General features: G+C 36.8%; 1 protein-coding gene across 4 annotated transcripts in view; it reads left to right on the top strand.

Moving 5' to 3' along the window:
• The first annotated feature begins 10391 nt into the window (after nt 1-10391).
• MOR1 (ARM repeat superfamily protein) overlaps nt 10392-22679 on the top strand; it is a 36994-nt gene continuing 24706 nt past the window's right edge. For 2 of the 4 annotated variants that reach the window (XM_059584394.2, XM_059584390.2), the window contains exons 1-12: nt 10392-10737; nt 10947-11052; nt 11178-11301; nt 12022-12101; nt 12300-12477; nt 12655-12719; nt 13638-13720; nt 13808-13893; nt 14032-14145; nt 15130-15249; nt 16323-16425; nt 16671-16807. In XM_059584394.2, coding sequence (XP_059440377.1) covers nt 10578-10737; nt 10947-11052; nt 11178-11301; nt 12022-12101; nt 12300-12477; nt 12655-12719; nt 13638-13720; nt 13808-13893; nt 14032-14145; nt 15130-15249; nt 16323-16425; nt 16671-16807 — 1356 coding nt within the window. In that variant the 5' untranslated portion in view covers nt 10392-10577. Of the gene's footprint in view, nt 10738-10946; nt 11053-11177; nt 11302-12021; nt 12102-12299; nt 12478-12654; nt 12720-13637; nt 13721-13807; nt 13894-14009; nt 14146-15129; nt 15250-16322; nt 16426-16670; nt 16808-22679 lie in introns of those variants that run through there. The other 2 variants (XM_059584392.2, XM_088512393.1) reach the window with 2 other exon arrangements.

The following is a 22679-nucleotide window of genomic DNA, read 5'->3' as shown; positions in this document are numbered from 1 at the left end:
ACTAATGAAAAGAAAACAAAGGGTTAAAGTCATGCAAAGCCTAAAAATATATGGTGATATATATATATTTGGCGTAAAAGCCCTTTAACAATTCAACCCATTTAAAAAACTACCAATTTTCCAACTAAAAACGCACAACTTTGAATGCAAAGCATAAAAACACATGACAACTATTTTTCCATTAGCTTGTTTGGATTGGCATCACTTGACACATGGTCATGGAAATAGGAGCTTCTCAAGGCTTTTGTTGCCATTCCACTTTCCCAAATTCAATCTTTCAGCAACTTCTATCCCAATTCATAGTCGTTGGCTATGTTGTATACCTCTTATAGAAAGCACGAGGAAAATAGAGATGACAGAGAGAAGCTGATGGAGAGGAGAAGAAGAATTTTTTTTTTTTTTTTTTGTGCCGTGGCACCCCCAAACACTAATGTGGCTCCGCCACTGATTCTTGCCTATACGTTCGACTCATTGTTGTTTCGATCATTTGTAATCAAGACAATTAAATCTCATCTAATCCAATTGTATCGACACAAATGTTTTTTTTTTTTTTTAAATTAATTGACATGTCCACGCAAGAGGGAGAGGGGGGTTCGATTTAGTGACCTCGACTTCATGAGGCGTGGTTGCAGATAATGATTGTGCGTAATAGACATCGATCCAGTGTTGAATATATAACATAGTTGCAGCAATTCTACTATTACAACCAAAAAAGTAGTCGGCTAAAGCGCGATGCCTATAACATATTATAACTTAAACATCAAACCCAACATTAATGATAGTAATCGAAGAACATTGATAAACCTCCAAAATATCCATATACAACAAATATATAATATACAAAAAAACCAAACTAAAAGTACAATGTAGCTCCAACATGAACTATTCAGAGTGAATGGTACTCCACAAGTGTTCCACCACCGCGGCCCGGTAAGCAAGCATGTATTCTTTACTTGTCTTTGTTCGGTCTGGTCGTAGTCCTAGCTCTACATATTGAATCCTTGGCATATGATCACACAATGACACATCAACCCAATCTTGGTTATATATCTGTTGTAGAGCTTCCTTAAATAATGGATCAGTTTTACCGCAGTCCTTGCGAATAAAGTTGTGAACTGTGCAATACGCTACTACAAATAGTCACTAGTTCTCAATTGGATACGGCGGCATATTTTCGAATATTTGAAATCGAGCCTTCCAAATACCGAACGTTCTTTCAACAACTGATCGAAGGGAGGAGTGCCTATAATTAAACAACTCCATCACATTCCTAGGTTTGACCCCCAATTTACAAAAGGCTTCTAAATGGTATCGTTCATTGCGGTATGGAGGTAGAAACCCCTTGTAACAACCATATCTCAAGTCCATCAAGTAATAATTTTCTACACAACAAAATGCATTTTCGTAAGACATCAAAGGTACAATGGCAAATTAAGTTACACAGCTCATGCAAATTGCACAAAACAAACATAATTTTTTATATTGTACCTCCGACTGGGGTGGGAAAGCGAACTTTAGGATCGTTAATGCACTCCAAGAAAACCCGCGAGTCATGTGTGCTGCCCTCCCAACCGGAATAGATGTAAGTGAAGCATAGATCGAAGTCCACCACACACATGACATTCTGTGTTGTTGTTGACTTTTGACCTCGATAGGGCACACTATTCTTACCTCGCACCTTCGCTTTAACATGAATGCCATCAATAGCCCCAACACAATCCTAAATTCGAATAACCAAAACTTATTTCAACATATAAATGTATAAATTTGAAAGAAAATAAAAAAATAAATAAATACAAAGACAAAAGCATTAAGAAAAAACATGTACGCGTAATAACAAAATAGCGGCTTACCGCGAACCATGGGTAGTACATTCTATTTTTCATGACGTATGGGTGAGGCACTTTTGCTATAGTTGGTTGTATGATTGTTTTCCCATGGTAGCATAGCGATGTCGCAACCGCGTTAACATACTTGCTTATTGTTTTCAACAAGCGTTGTAACCTATCAGCCACGTCCCTTTGCTTGTGGCCATGTGCCATTACTAGGCAAAATGCAGCTAAAAAATATTATAGAATGTTCAAATTATAAAATAACAATTAATAAATATTGTAATTTGCAATCAAATGATTATCTGAAACTCAATTGATGTTCTTTTTTGTTTTTGTTTTTATTAACTCATGTACCTCCTAGTTAAGCAAATAGTTGATTGCATTGTTTGACTTAATCCACTAAAATTATACCTACAGAGAAACAAAGAGATGAAAGAGAAAATTACCATTTAACACTTAGCACTTACCGTTCTCCTAGTGCTAAGTGAATATTAATTTGTAAAAACTAAGTGAAAGAAATAAGGGTCACTTTCTTTTTTGCTTTTGACTAACAATCACATCTCTTTAAAACCAAGTCACTTCATTGACTCTCCTTTTGTTTCCATAAGTTGTTACTTTGGTTCGAGAAAGGATACACATTCTTTGCATACTATAAGCTCATACTAATTAAATATGTTCGACAACAAATTGTCCGAATCAAAATAGCATGTTAATAGAATATGCCTTTCATTTTTCATTGCACTTGCTCAACACAAGTGTAAAAGGGTAAATTGTCCTATAAGGCATGAGTTCTATGTAAAAATAAAGGTCAATTTCATAAATTTAACAACTCTTGAGCAGTAATGTGAACTTGACTATCCCATTTACAAAAAGATAACTTTACAAACTTAAAATTTGTAAAGAAAAGACAATTTATCATTTAAAAATTATCTTTCTTCTCTAAATACAATCACACCAACACCACTTCTCTTATACCTTCTCACTTCTGCAAATTGGTTTGTACAGCAAACGCTACACACAACACAAGAGCATTCTTATGCAATGTCAAATCAAAAAATTCAAGCGAGTTGGTACTAAACCCTTCACAAAAATGTTGCAAGTTTTGAGGGAAGACGAAGGAATTGTGCACTGCTGGGTAACAATAATGCTCTCATTTCCAAACTCAACCAGTAAAATGACAATATGCAGTAAACACATGCATGAAAAAACTGAGGAAATTTAACCCACTCACCTTGGTTGTCGATCTGGTCCGAAAAGGTATCTTTGTGTGTCTCATACTGTCCTGAGGCATATTACAGAAATAGAGAGCAGTGGGTTTTTTTAGCCGGGGTTTATAGCTAATTGGAGCGAGAGGAATAGAGAGCAGTAGGTTTTTTTTCAACTATATATATATATATATATATATATATATTCCGTCTGTTCTAATGAGGTAGTGAAATACCGATTTGTAAGAGATCAACTCACCGGCGGCACACAGGTTCAGAGAGAGAACCCAGCCAAGCCGATGAAGGTGTGTTGATTCCCTTTCCCATTTGATCGTCACATATGCTAGGACAGAGAATGGGGAAAGGAGAAAGAGAATGACGAAAATAGGAAGGAGGGTGAAACACAAATGGTGATGGTGTTAAGCAAAAAAGAGGTGGAGACGAATCGGTGTGAGGGAGGAAGAAGACATTTTTTTTGTAAGCAAGAAGTATCTCAGGAGCTTGTGTGAAAAGAGGGAGAAAGTTGGGATGCACCGTTTAGTTGGTAAGAGGTGAGGAGGGATAGAAGAAAGGTGATGCACTTTGGTAATTTCTCACCTAATGGCTTACTTGTCATTTTGCATGTTTTTGTTTATCAAGGCTGCATCTTTTTTCAAGTCAAAAGCTGGGCTACATTGTAGGAAGGCGCTGCACGAGGTCTGAAGGGGGAACAATGCAACGGTGTGTTGGGAGTTGCATTGTAGTTTGCCAAACAACACCTTTATTATGTAGCTAGTACTTTTGTTAAGGCTCAATTAAAGTCCTAGTCATGTCTCTTTAGGATTGCAATATTGGTGCATTTGCTATAATTATATTTTGGATATTTAACTTGATTATTTCCTATGTTATTTAATTCCTCACATGAATGTGCTTGATCATCATATGCATGCGGCATGGACTTGTTATTTAAGTCAATTTAAATGACAGAGTCTTAGGCTTAATAAAGTGACAAAAGAACCCCATGTCCTTGGCCATGCCTTAGGCTTCATGTGATTGTCGATTTCCACAGATCTATGCTTTCTTGATGAACAACTTAGTGTCATGCTAAATCCTATGAGAGAGAAAAGAATTAGAGTAGATACCATGCTTAATTCGTTGCTTAAGAAAATCAATAGCTTAAGGAATAGATATCATGTCCTTAAGTTGGCAAACATTGGGTATCTTGATATAATTGGAATATTGGCATATTGTTTATCATATTCTAGTATGGTTAGCGGTGGATATCAAAACCCTACCCTTTTTATTCTTATTATTGTTATTCAATCTTTTATTTTATTTCATTATTTCAATTCAATCTGTGACATCTTGTGTAATTCAGTCAATTAAATAGGGAAATCATTCTAAGCATAATTTACTCAATCCTCGTGGGAATGATCTTGTATTTGCCTACTATATTATCGTTTTGATCTTGTGCACTTGCAAGTAAAACGTAATGATTATTCGCCTATTAATTTAGGTGGGTAATTGCCACAATAGTTGTGCATATGCCTAGCAAAGCATTTGTGTTAACTCGCAGTGTTGTTCCTAGTTGTAAAGATTCAACTTTGTCAACATCGGGGGGGCCAACGAAGAGGAATCCCTTCGTGCCACCTGTAGACTAGATCACCTCTAAGTTTTACAGAGGCTCGTAAATTTCCGCTGAATGATTATGGGTTTTGAGTATCACTACTAGACCGTTTAAGTCAAACCATAGGTTTTGCTCCTAGTTGTAAAGATTCAACTTCATCCAATTGACTTGAAATTTTACAAGCGTGTATAGAAGTTTGAAGCCATCTTGACGAATAGTTGCACAATATGATTCAAGTTCTATTTCTGGTGGATTCGAGGCTATTGAGCTTTCAGAAAAATATGTCGTTTTGTCATCAACATCGGCAAGATCTAACGAACTCGAATCACTTCGGATTGGCATTAAATTTTACGAGCGTGTACAGAACTTCATGATGATCTTGTCGTCGAGTGGCATGGAGTTATTCGAGTTCTATTGCCGCGGGATAGGCTACAGACCTTCCAGAAAATATTGTCATTTTGTTGTCAACATCAAGGGTGCAATCAAACACGAATCACTTCATGTCACTGATAAGCGCCAAATGTTGCACATTCAAGCCTCTTGATTTGCATATGTTAATTCCTTAGCATTGTTATTTGTTTGATTTAGTTTTTTTTTTGTGTTTTCAGGTGTTTAATAAAGATACAAGAAAATCATTGATTTTGGGCTCAAAATGCATTTCAAGTACTGTAGCAAAATATTGTAGCGGGCATTGTAGCAATTTATTGTAACGGGTTACTGTAGCACGTTACTGTAGGTACAGTACGCTCGAGCGCAGCTACAGTGCGCTCAAGCCCACACGGGTGGCAAAGACAAAAAAGAGTCCGAAATTGATAAGAAAAGTTTTTCTAGGTCTCCCAATCCGACTGGGAGACTGAATTACGATTTTTCTGGGACTCTTAGGGCTTCTAGGGTTCTCCTAATCCCTATAAATAGGCCTCTAAGCATTGAAAACAAGGAGACACCGCTTCCTAGAGTTAGAAATTAGAAAATTGTCTTTGGAGCTTAGAAGATCATGAGCGGCTAAACCCCTTCGTGGGGTGTTGATGTAGCCATATCCAAGCACAATGGTTTGATTATATTTAATTTCTAATTTTTCAATTTATGCATGTTGATTGTATAACTCTGAGGATTGCTAGAATTGATTTCGGTTCTTCATATTAAATGCAATTGTTCTTAAATTCCAAAATCAATATTTGTGAAATTCTTCTCTTGTCTTAGAAAGTATTTTACTTTTGTTGATCTCAAATCATTCTTATTTTCTGTGATTATGAGGATGATGGTTATACAATGGGTTTAATTGACATATGATTAATAGGATTTGACAGGCGATGTCTAGTGAATACGGATTGTACTACACCCTAGTTTAGTGTAATTTAGATAGACAGTCCATGCCAACCGAAGATGTGTTACACTTATTCATTGATTGTATGTATCCTGTTAAAGAATTTGATAATTTATACCTAGGGAAGACGGGTCGTACCGCATCTTAGTGGTTAGGTGGACGATCCGTGCCAATCGAAGATAGATTATGCTTATTCTTTAATAAGGTAATTTCTTGTTTATTTATAACATGTATAAAATGAATTTCTGGGATTAATTATGATTGTCATTGTTGTGCGGATAGAGGTAAAGTCAATACCCTACACTCTCTCTCTTATTTTAAATCTCTTTTATTTTCATGCACTTTAGTTTTAAAGAAAATCAAATCAATATCATTTTAATTAAGTTACTTTTGATCTTTCGAATTTGATAACAAAACCCCTGCAGTCCTTGAGGTTCGACACCCTCTCTATAGCAGTATCCTACAAAGATTCGTCCTATTGCGAATGGTTATTTTATAATTGATATTTTTGGTCACAAAAATACCACATCAGTCACCCATTAATCGAATCTCCTAGAAGTTCTACAGAGGCTATTAAATTTTCTTTCCGAATGATTCCAGGTTTGGTGTATCGCTACCAGATCGTTTAGGTCAACCCACGGGTTTTGCTCGTAGTTGTGAAGATTCAACTTCATCCGACTGGCCCAAAATTTTACGAATGTGTATAGAAATTCGAGGCGATTCTGTCGACGAGTGGCATGAAGTTATGCCAGTTCTAGTGCTTAAGGATTGGGGCTACTAAGCTTCTAGAACAAGATGTCATTTTGTTGTCAACATGGGGGGATCGAGGTTACCAGAGCGTTTAGGTTGACCCAAGGGTTTTGCTTCTAGTTTTTAAGATTCAACTTCAACTGATTGGCACGAAATTTTACGAGCGTGGATAGAACTTCGAGATGATCCTGTCTACGAGTGGCACAGAGTTATTCGAGTTTTATTGTCGTGGGATCGGGCTACTCGCTTATTCAAGAAGAGACGAAAGGGGGATCGGAAGTAATGACAGGTATTGTCCCTATATTTGGTTTTAAGCTTCATTTTTGTTTAATTCAGTGGCTACCCACTCTTTCGTATCTATCATGTTTGTAAGACTGTCTAGACTTGTAGTACGAACTTTTAAAACTAGTCTTGTTGTAGCTACCCCCATAGGCAAAATTGTAGTCTGTAAGCGTACAGTTTATGGATGCCCTATAAGTATCTGTGAAAGAGTACTTCCCACAAACTTAGTTGTTCTCCCTATCAATAGTTACTATGTTATTCTCGGAATGGATTGGCTAGCGAAGCATTCTACAGTTATCGACTGCGCTCGGAAGCAAGTTACGGTTATGTCGTGGGGGGAAGGAGAAGTTACATCTGTTGGATCGCAAGTGAGGTTTTTACCTCCAGCCATTTCAGTTGTTCGTGCTAAGAAGCTTATTCTTTGAGGAGGCCAGGCGTTCTTGGCATTTGTCATCGCCCTGGCGAAGGAAGAAGAAAAGAATCTGCAAGACATCCCTATGGTGCGGAACTTTCTAGCTATCTAGTATCTTCTCAACAAACTATGCTGGATTGCCACTTCAAAGGGAAGTGGAGTTTGGAATCGAGTGCGTGCTAGACACCAATCCTATATCGAAGGCACCATATAGGATGGCATCATCAGAGTTGAAGGAGCAGCTTCAGCTACTAAGTGAAACTGGGCTTTATAATGAATTACAGGGAAGCTCCAAATTGACTAGTCATTTTGGGGTAATAACGCAAATGTGGCTAGGGCTTTTCTTTGGGTCATTACAAGTGGTATTAGAGTCACCTAGTAACATTAGGTCATGTGGTATTGGAGCACTACATGACGTGGCCCTGACAAGGACGTTAGGAATTTAAGAGAGGGAGTTTGTAACACCCTGATCCCATATTGGGAATATGAGAAGAAGCCCTCATAGAGTGGGTGGTTTATAAAGATAGTCATGGGTGCTAAGTCCCACATACCTAGTTACTAGGTAAAACTGGACTTTATAATAAATTCTAGGGAAGCTCCAACTTGACTAGTCCTTTTTGGGTAATAGCGCAGATGTGGCTAGTGATTTTCCCTGGGTTGTTACACTCCAAGTTTTGCACAAGCGCGTAAATTTTCGTGCCAAATGATTCTAGGTGGTCTTTTAACACTTCCAGCGTTTGGGTCAACCCAAGGGTTTAGCTCCTAGTTGTAAAAATTCAACTTCATCCAATTGACTTGAAATTTTATGAGCATGTATAGAACTTCGAGGCGATCATGTCGATGAGTGGCATGGAGTTATTCGAATTCTATTGCAGTGGGATCGGGATACAGACCTTCTAGAAAACATTGTCATTTTTTTGTCAATATCAAGGGTGCAAACGAACACGAATCACTTTGTTCCACTCATTAACCGGATCGCCCGGAAGTTCTGAAGAGGCTATTCAATTTTCGTGCCAAATGATTCTGGGTTTAGCATATTGCTACCACATCGTTTAGGTCAACCCACAGGTTTTGCTCATAGATGTGAAGATTTAACTTCATCCGATTGGTTCGAAATTTTATGAACGTGTATAGAAATTCGAGGCGATCCTGTCAGTGAGTGGTACGAAGTGATTCAAGTTGTATTGCCAGGCGATCAGGCCTACCGACCTTTCAGAAAATGTTGTCGTTTTGTCATCAACATTAGGAGGCAAACGAATTCAAATCACTTCTTGCCAACTGTTGAGAGCATCGCCTAGAATTATTGCATAGGCTCGTAAATTTTTGTGCTAAATGATTCTGGGTTTTGCTTATGCCTAGCAAAACATTTGTGTCAACTCGCGGTTCTGTTCCTAGTTGAGAAGATTCAACTTCATTTGATTGGCCTTAACGAGCGTGTATAGAACTTTGAGGAGATCCTGTCGACAAGTGGCATGAAGTAGTGATCTAAGTTATTTTGCTGGGGGGACTGGGCCTATGGACCTTCCAGAAAAAGTTGTCCTTTTGTCATCAACATCGGGGGGGGGGGGGGGGGGGGGGCAAATGAAGAGGAATCGCTTTGTGCCACCCGTTGACTGGATCACCTCTAAGTTTTGTAGAAGCTCGTAAATTTTCGCTGAATGATTTCGGGTTTTGTGAATCGCTACCAGACCATTTAAATTGACCCATGGGTTTTGCTCCTAGTTATAAAGATTCAACTTCATCAAATTGACTTGAAATTTTACAAGCATTTATAGAAGTTCGAAGTGATCTTGACAAATAGTTGCATGATTTGATTCGAGTTCTATTGTCGGGGGATTGGGGCTACTGAGCTTTTAGAAAAATATGTCGTTTTGTCGTCAACATTGGCGGGATCAAACGTACTTGAATCGAAGGTGCCACCCATCAGCAGGATTGCCTCCAAGTTCTGCACAAGCACGTAAATTTTAGTGCCAAATGATTCTGGGTGATCCTTTAACACTTCTAGAGCGTTTGGGTCGACCCAAGGGTTTTGCTTCTTGTTGTGAAGATTTAACTTCATTCGACTGGAATTAAATTTTACGAGCATGTATAGAACTTTGAGGCGATCCTACCACGTGAGTTCTATTGCCGCGGGATTGGGCTACAAACCTTCCAGAAAACATTGTCGTTTTGTCATCCACATTAAGGGTGCAAACAAACACGAATCACTTCATGCCACTCATTAACCGGATCGCTTGGAAGTCTTGCAAAGGCTATTAAATTTTTGTGACGAATGATTCCGGGTTTGGCGTATCTCTACCAGAGCGTTGAGGTCAACCCACGGGTTTTGCTCGAAGTTGTGAAGATTCAACTTCATCCGATTGGTCCTAAATTTTATGAATGTGTATAGAAATTCGAGGCGATTTTGTTGATGAGTGGAGCGAGTTTTACGAGTTCTAGTGCCAGGGGATCGGGGCTATCGAGCTTCAAAAATAAGATGTCGTTTTGTTGTCAACATGGGGGGCAAACGAAATCGAATCACTTCGTGCCACCCATCGACATGATTGCCTCCAAGTTCTGCACAAGTACGTAAATTTTCGTGTCAAATGATTTTGAGTGGTCCTTATTGCTTTTAGAGCGTTTGGGTCAATCCAAGGGTTTTGCTTCTAGTTGGTAAGATTTAACTTTATCTGATTGGCATGAAATTTTACGAGCGTGGATAAAATTTCAAGGCGATCCTGTCTTGGAGTGGCAAAGAGTTAAATTTGGTGTATGTAAAAGTTAGATTTGGTATATGTAAAAGTTAATTACAAGTTTGTTAAAAATATTCTTACAACGTGAAAAAATATAGATTTAATAAACATATTTTGTATTTTGAGTTATTTTATAATATATTTGTGAACATGAAAGAAATATTTAAGCGCCATGAACGCTAAAACGTAGATTGCTAAAATACCAAAAGCTGTACCGGAAGGGCCAAATAACAAAATGTCTCTTTCTCGTTCTCTTGTCTTGTGTTAAAAGTTAAAAACAGCGCTCCACCCTCCCATTTTGTGATTTGATTCTTTTCCTTCTCTATCTCTCGCCGGCACTCGGCATACGAAGGAACAAGAGCGAGAGGAAAGCTCTATCTCATTTTTTTCCCTTCTGCATTTTGCATTGATCCTTTTCTTTGTGCGAGTAAAAGATGTCGGAGGAGGAAAAATTGTTGAAGGATGCGAAGAAATTGCCGTGGGAAGATCGGCTTTTACACAAGAACTGGAAGGTCAGGAACGAGGCCAACATCGACTTGGCCTCCGTTTGCGACTCCATCACAGATCCCAAGGACTCCCGCCTACGTGATTTTGGTCTGTTTCTCTCTCTTTTTCTTTAGGGTTTCTGTTTCTACGCTTCAGATCTGTGTTTTCCTGTTTCCAGTGGTCGATCTGTGCGTTTCTTTGTTTCTCTGTGTAATAGCGTCATGATACATTATTTGCCTCTGTGTAATGCCGTGTCCCTCTGCGTTGTTATGTGGATCTTCTTTGTTTCTTGGGATTTGAATTTTGTTTTCCATTAGGTCCATTTTTCAAGAAGACTGTGACGGATTCGAATGCGCCGGTGCAGGAGAAGGCGCTCGATGCTTTGATTGCCTTCTTACGAGCTGCCGACGCCGATGCCGCAAGGTCCAATATGATTTTTGTTTTTATTTTTTGTAGTTGCCTTTCACATTCGTTTATTATTGATTCCCATTTTTTTTTTTTTTTATTAATTTTCTGTAAGCCGAAAGTTTTGATTGTTAATGGTATAGGTATGCAAAGGAAATATGTGATGCAATTGTTGCCAAATGCCTCACCGGGAGGCCAAAGACGGTGGAGAAGGCCCAGACTGCATTTATGCTATGGGTAGAACTGGAGGCAGTCGATGCTTTCTTGGTGCTCTTTCTTTCGTTATTGAACTTTAATTTTTATTTATTTCGATGCTATGGGCATTTTGCTCATTTCTAGTGACAGTATATATTAAAGGAGTTTCTTTGCAATTTCTTGGGATAAAGACAATATGTTAATTTCTAGTCATAGTATGTAATTTTTTATAATAGGGTTAACAAAAAGTGTTCCACATTTATTTGAGGCAACGTTGCCCATCTTATAATTTTACAAGAATTACAAAGTATTCTGTAACTGAACTGTGAAGATGCTCTCACAATCCTTTTTGTAAAAATCATTTAATTCATGTGTCTTGTTGGTATTGTGTTTAGTTATTTACCGAACAACTAAACTATGTCAATATGCTTTGTGAACTTATAATGTGTATATTTAGTGATTGGGATCCCCAATCACTAAATATACATGCTATGACATTCTTTTTTTTTGAATTTGAAAACATGCTATGGCATTCTTTTTTCTTTTTTTCTTTTTTAATACAATTTTTTTGGGGTGCGATTTGTGCGGGGGGGTGGGGTGGAAGGGACAAGGTTTTAGCACGATATTGTTCATAATTTGCTGAGACATTCTTTGTAAAATATTTGTTTAGTAGTGAGCACTCATTCTTTGTATATACTTAATACTTGGAATCCATTTGCAAGAAAAAAAAAACTTTGCTGCAATTTGTAAATTATTCTTCTGAGACTGTTACAAGGTTCATATTAATTGTAGGATGCAATGGAGAAAGCAATAAAGAACAAAGTTGCCAAAGCTGTTGTGCCCGCAGTTGATGTCATGTTTCAAGCCCTGAGGTTTGCATATAAAGTTTCATTTTAGTAATTATGCATTAGTTCTTTGGCATCTTTTCCCCCAGCAAGGGATGAAGGGTTAGGTCATGGATTCTATCCCATTTAGATGTGTTACGTTTGTGAATTTACCTATATAAAAATTGCATAAGGTCCTCTATTGTCTTAGTAATTAGTTTAATGTCATTGTTCTGATTGTGTTAGTGATTTCGGATCAAAAATTGTTCCCCCGAAAAGAATTCTGAAGATGCTTCCTGAACTCTTTGATCATCAAGATCAAAATGTTCGTGCATCTTCTAAAGGATTGACTCTTGAGCTTTGTCGTTGGATTGGGAAGGACCCTGTAAAGTCAATACTCTTTGAGAAAATGCGGGATACAATGGTATGATATGTATTAATTGTCTATTTCTATGGCTTTGTGCACATTCCTCTTTTCTTTAGATCTATGGCTTGATTTTTTTTTTCTTTCATATCTATCTTTGGCTTGTCTATGTTTCTCCTGCTGTCTGGAAATTATAAAAATAACTTTTTTATTTTCTTTTTTCTATTTGGGTTGAAGAAAAAAGAGCTGGAGGCTGAGCTTGTAAATGTTACGGGAACAGCTAAGCCATCTCGCAAAATAAGGTGAATGTTCTTTTGTGAAGAAGCATTTGTCTAATATTGAGGTTTAATGTACTTGCTTCATGCAAGTTTCTTCAAATTGAATATGTTAAAATGTGGGTTCGTTCAAGTTCTTTCTACTCCCTTTTCTGGATTCCATTTTGTTCCTTGTACCTTTTTTTTTCCTCTGTTACCATTGTTTTTCTCTTGATTGACTTCATGTGTTACATTCTGTCTTTAGTTTGAATTTATATGTCAATGGCTCAAATTTAGTTTCCTTTTTGTTTATGGAGGGAAGGAGGGAGGGGAGATTTCCTAATTGATTTAGTGCATTGCTCATGATCAGGGTTCAAATGACGGTCTGAAGTTTGTATTCTTAGATCCTTATAGAAGTTTAGTGTTTGTTAAAGATTGTTCCTTCTCCCTTCTTTTCTGTTTTCAAAACAAAAACATTAACAAGTAACCCAAAACACAAAATGCTTACAAAACACTTAAAACTGATTTTGTCAAACCAAAAACAAAAAAAACACATTATCAAACGGAGCCTAGATTTCTAAGACCAAAGGCTTTCTTGGACTATAGCATTCATATTTTCCTTATTTTATGGCAGCATTCCTAATTTCCTTCTTTTATGCCATAGGTGAAATGCAATGTCTGTTAAGCTTTTTAACATTATATTTTCCTATGCGTGTGCACTTCAGTATTTTTTTATATCATGGTTCCTTGGAGGCTAAAAGTGGATCAAATTAAAATGAGTTTCAATGCATTTTTTACTACACATTTAACAAATGCACCTTATGATGCGTACCAATTGCAGGTTTGTTAAGCACATTTCTTTTTATTTATGATCAGTCCCAATACCAGGAATGATTTAAAAAAAATGAAGTGAGCATATTTCTTGGTGGTCCCTTTTTATGGATGTAATGGTTGTATATTTATTAGATCTGAGCAAGACAAAGAGCCAGAACAAGAAGCTATGTCTGAAGTTGTGGGTCCTGTTCCTACTAAAGAATCTTCAACTGATGGTATGTGGTAGATCCTGCAAGATCCTTGAACATGCTTTCTACTTAAACATGTTATCTATTTTTTTTCCTGATAATCTTGATTGACAGCTCCTCCAGAAATAGATGAGTATGAGCTTGTTGATCCTGTTGATATATTGACTCCACTTGAGAAGTCGGGATTTTGGGATGGAGTGGTCAGTGTTTTATCCCCGTTCTGTTTACTTTTTTGGTGACAAGTAAACTGTTTTTTTTAAGTTCTGTATTGGTGGACTTGTCTTGATTCTTTTATTTTACTATTTCATTATGCAAGTATCATTGTAAATATTTTTCAGAAAGCTGCCAAATGGTCCGAACGAAAAGATGCTGTAGCAGAGCTAACGAAACTTGCCTCTACGAAAAGAATAGCACCTGGTGATTTTACAGAAGTTTGTCGGACATTGAAGAAGGTGTGTTACAATTATTTCATTGAAGGAAACATGAGTTTTACTGATCCAACCATTGTTTTAGAATTATATTTTATTTTATATAGTTTTGAGGGCTTCTTGGGTGTGTGGTTTTGTCGGTGGTCTTGCTGTATCATTTGGGTTTCTTGCTCGTTTGGAGCCTCTTGTGTTTTATTTTATATAGAATGAATGGTGTTTAGCAATGAACTAATGACATTATAGCCATATCTTCCCAAGCTTAACCTTCTGACCCAGTTGTTTTTGTTACTTAATGGAGAAATAATTGAGGGCATGGGAGTAGTTTGGGAAGCACCTTGAATGCTTGCATGCTGGGAGCCCCTTACTTCTATCTTTTGTGTATGCCTATAATGGGGCCACAGCACAGGAAATGTCATTCTAAAGGCTTAGGAGATCTACAACCTACCACAAAGGGGATCATAATTAAGGTTCTGAATGAAACATATGTGACGAGGAAGAAGACTCTATTCCTCAGTTGGGACTGATGTGGTTGTCAATTTGCATGATGAAAAGCAAATTTGTTAGGTGGCTTTCATCAAAATTGTTGTGTGGTTTGTGGTTGACTGTTTTTTGGCAATTTGAAGAGTGAAGTAAAAGATCGTATGGCAAAAAAAGAAAAGAAAAGAAAAGATAAGTATAAGGTCAAATGCATAAGGAAAGACTGCAGCCAAGTGATCTGAATGAAGTAGTTACTTCACATTATATGTACATGAGCATTGTTGACAGTAAACAAAACCATGTCCACCATCGTTTCAATTAATCATCATGGCTATTCTTTATTGCGAATGTGGCAGAAGTCTTCTCTTCCTTTTTCTCACATTTATGGTTGGGTGCTAGAACTTAATTTTTAAATTGGTGATATGCTCTCTTAAATTTTCTGATGTGTATATTTCTTGTTGCTGGATTGCTGCTATGCAGCCAATAGTTGATTTGGCATATAAAAGTTTCTCTAACTGTTTTTTCTTGCAGCTTATTACGGATGTGAACATAGCTGTTGCAGTTGAAGCTATCCAAGCTATTGGCAATCTTGCCAGTGGTCTAAGATTGCATTTTTCTGGGAGTTCACGCTTCTTATTGCCAGTTCTACTTGTAAGTACAATTATGTTGTTTTTACAAGGGGAATAATAAAATTTAAAAGCCTATTCATATATATGATATATGTTGTCACATCTCTAGTTGTTCCATCTTTGCCATTATTCTAATATGAAAAAGAATAGGAAAGTATTATAGTAGGCTTGCTGTCTTCTTTCAATATCTCCTTGTTTCTTTAGAGTGCTGAGTCATCTTGTGGTGGTTAGGGTAAACTTAAGGGCATCTTTAGTTATTGAATATATATATATATATATATATATATATATTGTGAAAAAAATTGATGAATTAAGAGCCGAAAAGTGAATACAATGAACTGCAATTGTCACATGTTCCTGGGAAATAACAAATAAAAAATGTAAATTTTTTTTAGGCACATAAGCTCTTTCTTATGTAATGTGCTTCCCTGATTGTGAAAGAAGTAATGAAAGGAATTCTCAGATTAAACTGTGCTTGATAATAATGCCTGTACAGCTTGGCACCAAATATGCCCTAATGTTTTGACTTGTGATTCAAACTGATTTAATATTAGAGTTGGTTCTTGCTTTAAGCTTAGTGGTATTGTTGATCAGAGATTTATTTTCAAAGAATTTCCGAGCCATGAGCAAATCTGATGCGCACTAGAAACTGTAGATGAGTTTTCGTAGATATACACTCCGGAGATAAGTGGACACCAAAGCTTTTATTATTCCCCCTTAATATACTTGCAATCTTATCCCCTTTTTGTGCATTGGATGCTACCTTTACCATTTCCTTTGGTGGATAGCTATTTTTGATTTAACTATATCTTGCACATAAGTTGTTATGTGAAAGTGAATGTTGCAATTCTCAAAATATGTCTCACATTTTTTAAATTGATAAAAAACTTCATTCATGAGGAAAATCTGTCCATTTGTATTCTGACAATTTGTAGCCTTAAAAATATCTCCAATTAATTATGTTATGTTGATTGTGCATTGAGGTTTTTGTGAATCCTATGTACAAACAGAATTGTTAACTTTTGTTACTATACGTGAGAAAAGTGGCTATTGAAGTCTTAATTTTTTCCATATAACAAGTTTCTTCTTGCATAGGAAAAATTGAAAGAGAAAAAACCTACATTGATGGAATCACTTACTCAAACTCTGCAATCAATGCACAAGGCTGGATGCTTAAATCTTGTTGATATTCTTGAAGGCAGGTTTTATTTTCTGTTTCTTTCAAAAACCACTTCCAGTATCGATTGATCTTTTATTTTTAAATATTTTTACTGCTTTTTTTGTACAGATCTTACTTCTAACAATTGATTAAAGACTACTAGTTATTGTTTTTTTACAAGGTGGTTTCATGGAATAAATTGTTTTTCCTTGGTGTTTTATTCTTGACACATGGTATGGTAATTGTGAATTAATGTTGATTACAGTGAATGCTATTTATTGCAGATATTAGGACTGCAACGAAAAACAAAGTTCCTCTTGTGCGATCCCTAACTTTGAACTGGGTTACATTTTGTACTGAGACGAGTAACAAGGCTGTTGTTCTAAAGGTGCATAAGGACTATGTACCAATTTTTATGGAGGTCAGTGCCTTCCATCTTCTTTGTGTAATACTTTTCAAACTTTAGTTCTGGAACTTGATTCACCAAAGCTAATGGGTGCTATTCTAATGTGAGATATATTAACAAGAGGTGTTATTCTACATTCTAGTGTCTGAGCCTAGTTAGTTATATGTGGGACAACATGTAAATGATACAGGACACTTAGATGTTCGTTCAGAAAATGTATTAAAAATTTGGGAAGAAAATGAGAAATGAAAAAAAAAAAAAAAATGTAAATTGAAGTCCATGTAGGTAAATTATGGACAAAATGTAGCTACAAGCTAGTCTAATAAAGTGACATGCGTTCCTAAAACATGCGGGAATCACATGCTATTAAGAAAACATGTGCTTTTTACATGTTAAAGGACACTTGGCAATTTATTAGAATGGTTTGTAGGAATTAGCTACAAACTATTTTTGTAGCTATTTTTTGTCCACAAATTATGGCTTTGAATGAAAAATTTGGGCTCAAAAGAACAACTTCATGTGTTTTGTTATATCTTTTAATATAGTACAATTTAGTAGCATACTTATATTTTCTTAATATAATTTCGTAAGATATTGTGCTAAACCACATACCTGTAGGATATATATATATTAAGTAATATAATAAAAAAATCATTATATTTATTTTCTTATTATTAAAATTTAAAATATAATAATTTTTGTTTGATTTCAAATAATGTTATTATTCTCTATGAATGGTGAGCTCTGTCGACACGTGAAGGTGCATCCCGACGTGATCTCTCTCTCTCTCTCTCTCTCTTCTTCCCCCCTCTCTCTCCTCTTTGTTCGCCGTCGACATTGTTTCTATAGCTCAAGTGGCTTGTTGGATGGTGAAAACAAGTTGGTTGTTCATCGAATCCAAGACTTTTGAGTTTCTCGTTTGAGGAGGAGCGTGGTTCAGATAGTGATGGTAAATTCTTGGCAGTTGCAGAGTATGGAAGGGATGGTTTCAGGAGAGGTGGTAGGGGTTGGAGTGGTTTTGTGGTTAAACTGTAGAAGTTCGTAGTGTATTTTCAATCATTGTATGGTAGTGGAGGGAAAGTGAATCTCCCTGGGTTTCTTAATAGTGGTGTTCTCTCCTTTGGTTTGGGTGTATCCCCCATGGGTGCCGATGTTGCAAGAGAAGGCTGGGTCCTATGGCAATTCACAACAAACAACTTGGGGAGCAAAGTGTCTTCGGGTGTTTTGTGTGCATTAGAGATTGAAATGGGAGACCGCTTCCTCGAAAGCTCCCTTCCTTGAAAGCTTGCTCCACCCAGTTTGCCTCCTCTTCACTACTAGGTTGAAATGAGAGACCATCCACATCTGGGCGCCAATGCTCATTCCTAGAGTGGAGCTGAGAGTAAAAATGAATTATATGCTCCTTAATATAAGTTGAATTAGAGGAAGTAACGCCATTGATAACCAACTTTCTATAGTGTTGCATCTTCTATTAGAATTAGCAATCTAGTGGAAGAACTTGGTATTTTTATCCTCCTCTCTAAGCTGTAACACCCTCGACTTTTTCCTCCAAGACAGGTCCTCCAAAGGAGTAGTCTTTTCCAACTCTACTGTAACATCATCCTTAATTTATCTTCCACATACAGAGGCATTTGCTCCTTGGCCACATCTAGATCTTGAAGCTCATCAAGAAGAGCCCTTTTTTCTCTTTTCAACATTACCAATTCCAATTCAGTACACTTTTTTAAGTCCACTCTTAGGGCTTTTTGCTTTTGAGATAAGACAAAATTGGGGCACCCTTGAAAGCAGTAAGAGTTCCACTAGTACCGCATCTCCTCAACAAATCCGTCAGTTTTTAACCACGTGTTTTCAAACTTAAGTAACTTCTACCCCTATTAATTGCCACAATCAAGAAGGTTAGGAAAATTATTTGAAAGAAGTTTAGGTAATCTTAAACAAAGTCCAGAAAAATTGGGAACTGTGTTGGAGAATATCATTTCAAGGGCTTAGAATGCATTTATTAGAGGTCAACATAACTTATATTCTATTCTCATTGCCAATAAATGCCTAGATAGTCGTCTCAAATTAGGCCAGTAAGGAGTTTTGTACAAATTGAAATTAGAGAAGGCTTATTGTACGTTAGTTGGGATTTTTTATTATACATGTTAAGGAGACGACTTTGGGGAGAAAAGCAGAGGTGGATTGCGCACTGCATCTCTACAGGTTGGCTCTCTATTATGTTTTAGTGGTACACCTAATGATTTTTTCCATAGTTCTCGTGGTATGAGACATCGCGACTCTCTTTGCCCCTGCCTTTTTATGATTGTTATGGTAGCTTTGAGTCGAATAATGTTAGCTGCTGTGAATGGGGGTTATCTCATGTTTCTCGGTGGGGTCTAGGAATGATGATTCTTTATTTGTCTCACATTTCCTTTTGCTGATGATACCCTCATTTTCTGTTGAAATGCACCGGGTTTTTGTTATTTGAGATTTGTTCTCCTTTGTTTTGAGGTTGCTTTAGGGTTGAAGATTAGCTTGGCTAACTTTGAATTGGTTCTTGTTGGTAATGTGCTGAACATGAGTGGTTTGACTCATATTCTGGGTTGCAATGTTTAGTCTTTGCCCATGAAATGTTTGGGCCTACCTTTTGGTGCTGTGTTTGGAGCTAAATTTATATTGGATACAATCATTGTGAAAATGGAGAAAAGATTAGCTTGGTGGAAAATACTCTACTTGTCTAAGGGTGGTCGAGTATTGTTGATTATGAACACTCTCTCCGACCGTCCTACCCGTTTCCTTTCCCTCTTCCCTATCTCGGTTGGTGTAGTTAATCGGTTAGAAAAATTGCAGTGGGATTTCTTGTGGGGGTGGTTTGGATAATGAGTCTAATTTCCATTTTGTTAATTAGAAGAAGGTTTGTACTCTTCATCTTGGAGGGTTGGGCGATTAGAAGTTTGCTTAATTTCAATCAGGCTCTATTGAAAAGTGTTTGTGAAGAGACTTTTTTGCATCAAGTAGTGGATAAACAATATGGTAGTTTGGTGGGTGGTTGGTGCACTAATGTTGCCTTTGGGACTTATGGGGTGAGTCTTTGGAAATATACTAGGAGGAAGCAATGCACTTAACTTAAAATGTATTTGGATGCTTTCTTTAGTTTTGTTAGAGTTGAGGTGGGTGGTGTATCTCGAACTAGGTTTTGGCATGACGTTTGGTGTGGGGATCGTTCTTTGAAGATTACTTTTTTGGAGTTATTTTGCCTTGCAAGGAAAATAGATGCTTGGGGGGGACGTTTGATTTGCTCACAATGATGTGGTACATTGGGACATTAAATTTATTAGATTGGTGCATTTTTTTTTTTTTTTTTCAATGTGTTGTATTCTGTTAGGATGGTTTGGGAGGTGACAATAAGTTATGTTGGATTCCTTCGAAAAGACTTTCTTTTGAGTTCTAAACTTTCTATGAAATTCTTCTTCCCAATGTTGACTCCTTTCCTTAGAAGAGTATTTGTAGGACTAAGGCTTCTTTGAGGATGATTTTTTCACCTGGACAACTTTGTTAGGGAAAATCCTCATTTCGGATAATCTTTGGTGTTGTATGTGTAAAAAGAGTGGGAATACTCCAGATCACCTCTTTCTTTATTGTGATGTCGTGAGAGATTTTTGGAATATGGTTTTTTGGATGTTTGGAGTAAAGTGGGCTATGCCAAGACACCGGAGGGGGGGGGGGGGTTGGGGGGGTTGGTGGTGGATTATTTGGCTTAAAGGAAGGGTCAATCGGAATAATATTGATATTGTTTGGAATGTAATCCATTCCTTTTGAACATGGTGCATTTGGAAAGAAAAAAATGCTCGAAGTTTCAATGATTGCAAGAAGACGAGTTTGGATCTTCAATTTTATTTTCTAAAGTCACTCTTTTACAGGATTTATGCTATGACCCTTCTTAGTTATATAGCTTTGTAGATTTTGTGCTCTTTTCTCCTTGACTGGCTGGGATGTCTTTCTCTTGGATACTTCTTTAGTACTTGAGTTGTGTCCCATGCACTTTTAATGAATTATTTTACTCATAAAAGAACTGTAGCAATTTTACTTAAATATATATAAAAAATTGATATATATATATATATATATATATATATATATATATATATATATATATATATATATAGGGGGGGGGGGGGGATGGGACTAGAATTAGCTTTTCCAGTTTTATTTGGTATTGCTTGTGCGAAGGATGCCTCAGTTGCGGCTAATATGGAGGTGTTGGGTGGTTGCAATTAGTGGAATGTGAGTTTTTCTAGAGAGGCACAGGATTGGGAGTTGGAAGTTTTTGCCTCCTTTCTGTAGGTGTTGCATTTAGTCAGAGTGAGACGAGGGTGTGAAGATAGATTGTGGTGGATTTCTTCTAAAAGAGGCATTTTCAAGGTCAATTCCCTCTTTTACTCCTTGGCTTGTATTGAAGGTAGGAGCTTCCCTTGGAAGAGTGTGTGGCGGACACAGGCTCCTTTGAGAGCGGGCTTTTTTGGATGGTCGGCGGCTCTTTGCAAAATTTTGACCTTAGATAATCTCAGGAAGCGACATGTTATTGTGATAAACAAATGTTGCATTTTAAGTGAAGTGAGGAGACGGTGGATCATCTTCTTATTCATTGTGAGGTTGCTTATGCTTTTTGGTGTGCCATCTTTAGTCGTTTTGGGATGTCTTGGGTGATGCCTAGACGGGTATTCGATTTGTTCACCTGTTGGTGGTCTTCTGGAAGGCGAAGGAGTGCCGCGGTTTGGAAGATGGTGCCTACTTGTCTCCTTTGGTGTTTATGGTAGGAAATGATCAATAGGTACTTTGAAGACTTGGAGAGGTCCTTGGAGGACATTTTATCATCTTGTTTTCATACTTTGTATCTTTGGACTGTAGCGTATGTGTCCCCGTTCTCGATTAGTTATGATGATTTTATTGTTTGCTTTTCCTTTTCTAGTTAGGTGATCCTTTTGTATACTCCCTGTGTACTTTGGAGCGCCTTACACTTTTAATAAGACTGGTTATTACTTATAAAAAAAATATAAATATAAATATAAATATAAATATATATATATACACACACACACACATTTGACATTAATATCTAATCACCCAAATTAAAAAGAAATTTAAGATTTTAATTAAAAACATGACAATAATGATTGTTTATATAAATAGTAAAAGTTGTCAATAGTAATTTTACAACTTGACAAAATAAGAAAACATGTGGGCATGTTTGGTAAAACTCGACAAAGCTCCTTTCACTTCTCAAACTTTCAAAATGCTAACAAAATGGATTTTAAGATGTGGCTCCCACTACACACTTTTCAAAACAAACTACAAAACTCTTCTCAAAACCCAAAATACGTTTCAAAATATAAAACACAAAACAATTTAAAAAAACAAAATGTTAAAACTAAAAAAATAAAAAAAAAGGTGGTGTTGTCGTTGCTTGGCCGCCAGATCACCACTAGCATGGTGGCATTGCCGTCACTGTGGTGGAACACTTTTTTTTCTTTTTCATCTTTTATTTTGTAAAAATATTTCTTAATTTTTAATTTTTACAATTTTCAACTTTTACCTTTTCAAAAACTCTTATCCCAAGACTTCTTAAAACTTTACCAAACAGGTATTTTTAGATTATTCGAGTTTTGCATGGTAGGGGGAGTTGTTTGAAGAATATGCGCATTTGTATTATATGGTGTAGTATGTATATTTTACTATGTTTTTGGGTCCTTGGCATATCAACCATGGACTGATACAAGGGCCAATCATTTGCTTGGATTATGGTGTGGATTGTTATTTGTTAATTACATGACTTATGCTCCCTGCTTGGTGGAGAAGTATTTTGGTGGCAAAGTATGGGGTGGATGGCGTTCTAAAGTTCCTCGTGACA

Source organism: Corylus avellana, chromosome 1, assembly GCF_965113065.1.
Source record: "Corylus avellana chromosome 1, dhCorAvel1.hap1.2, whole genome shotgun sequence".
In the NCBI taxonomy this organism is placed as follows: Eukaryota; Viridiplantae; Streptophyta; class Magnoliopsida; order Fagales; family Betulaceae; genus Corylus; species Corylus avellana.
This window is presented reverse-complemented; position numbering and strand designations above follow the sequence as displayed.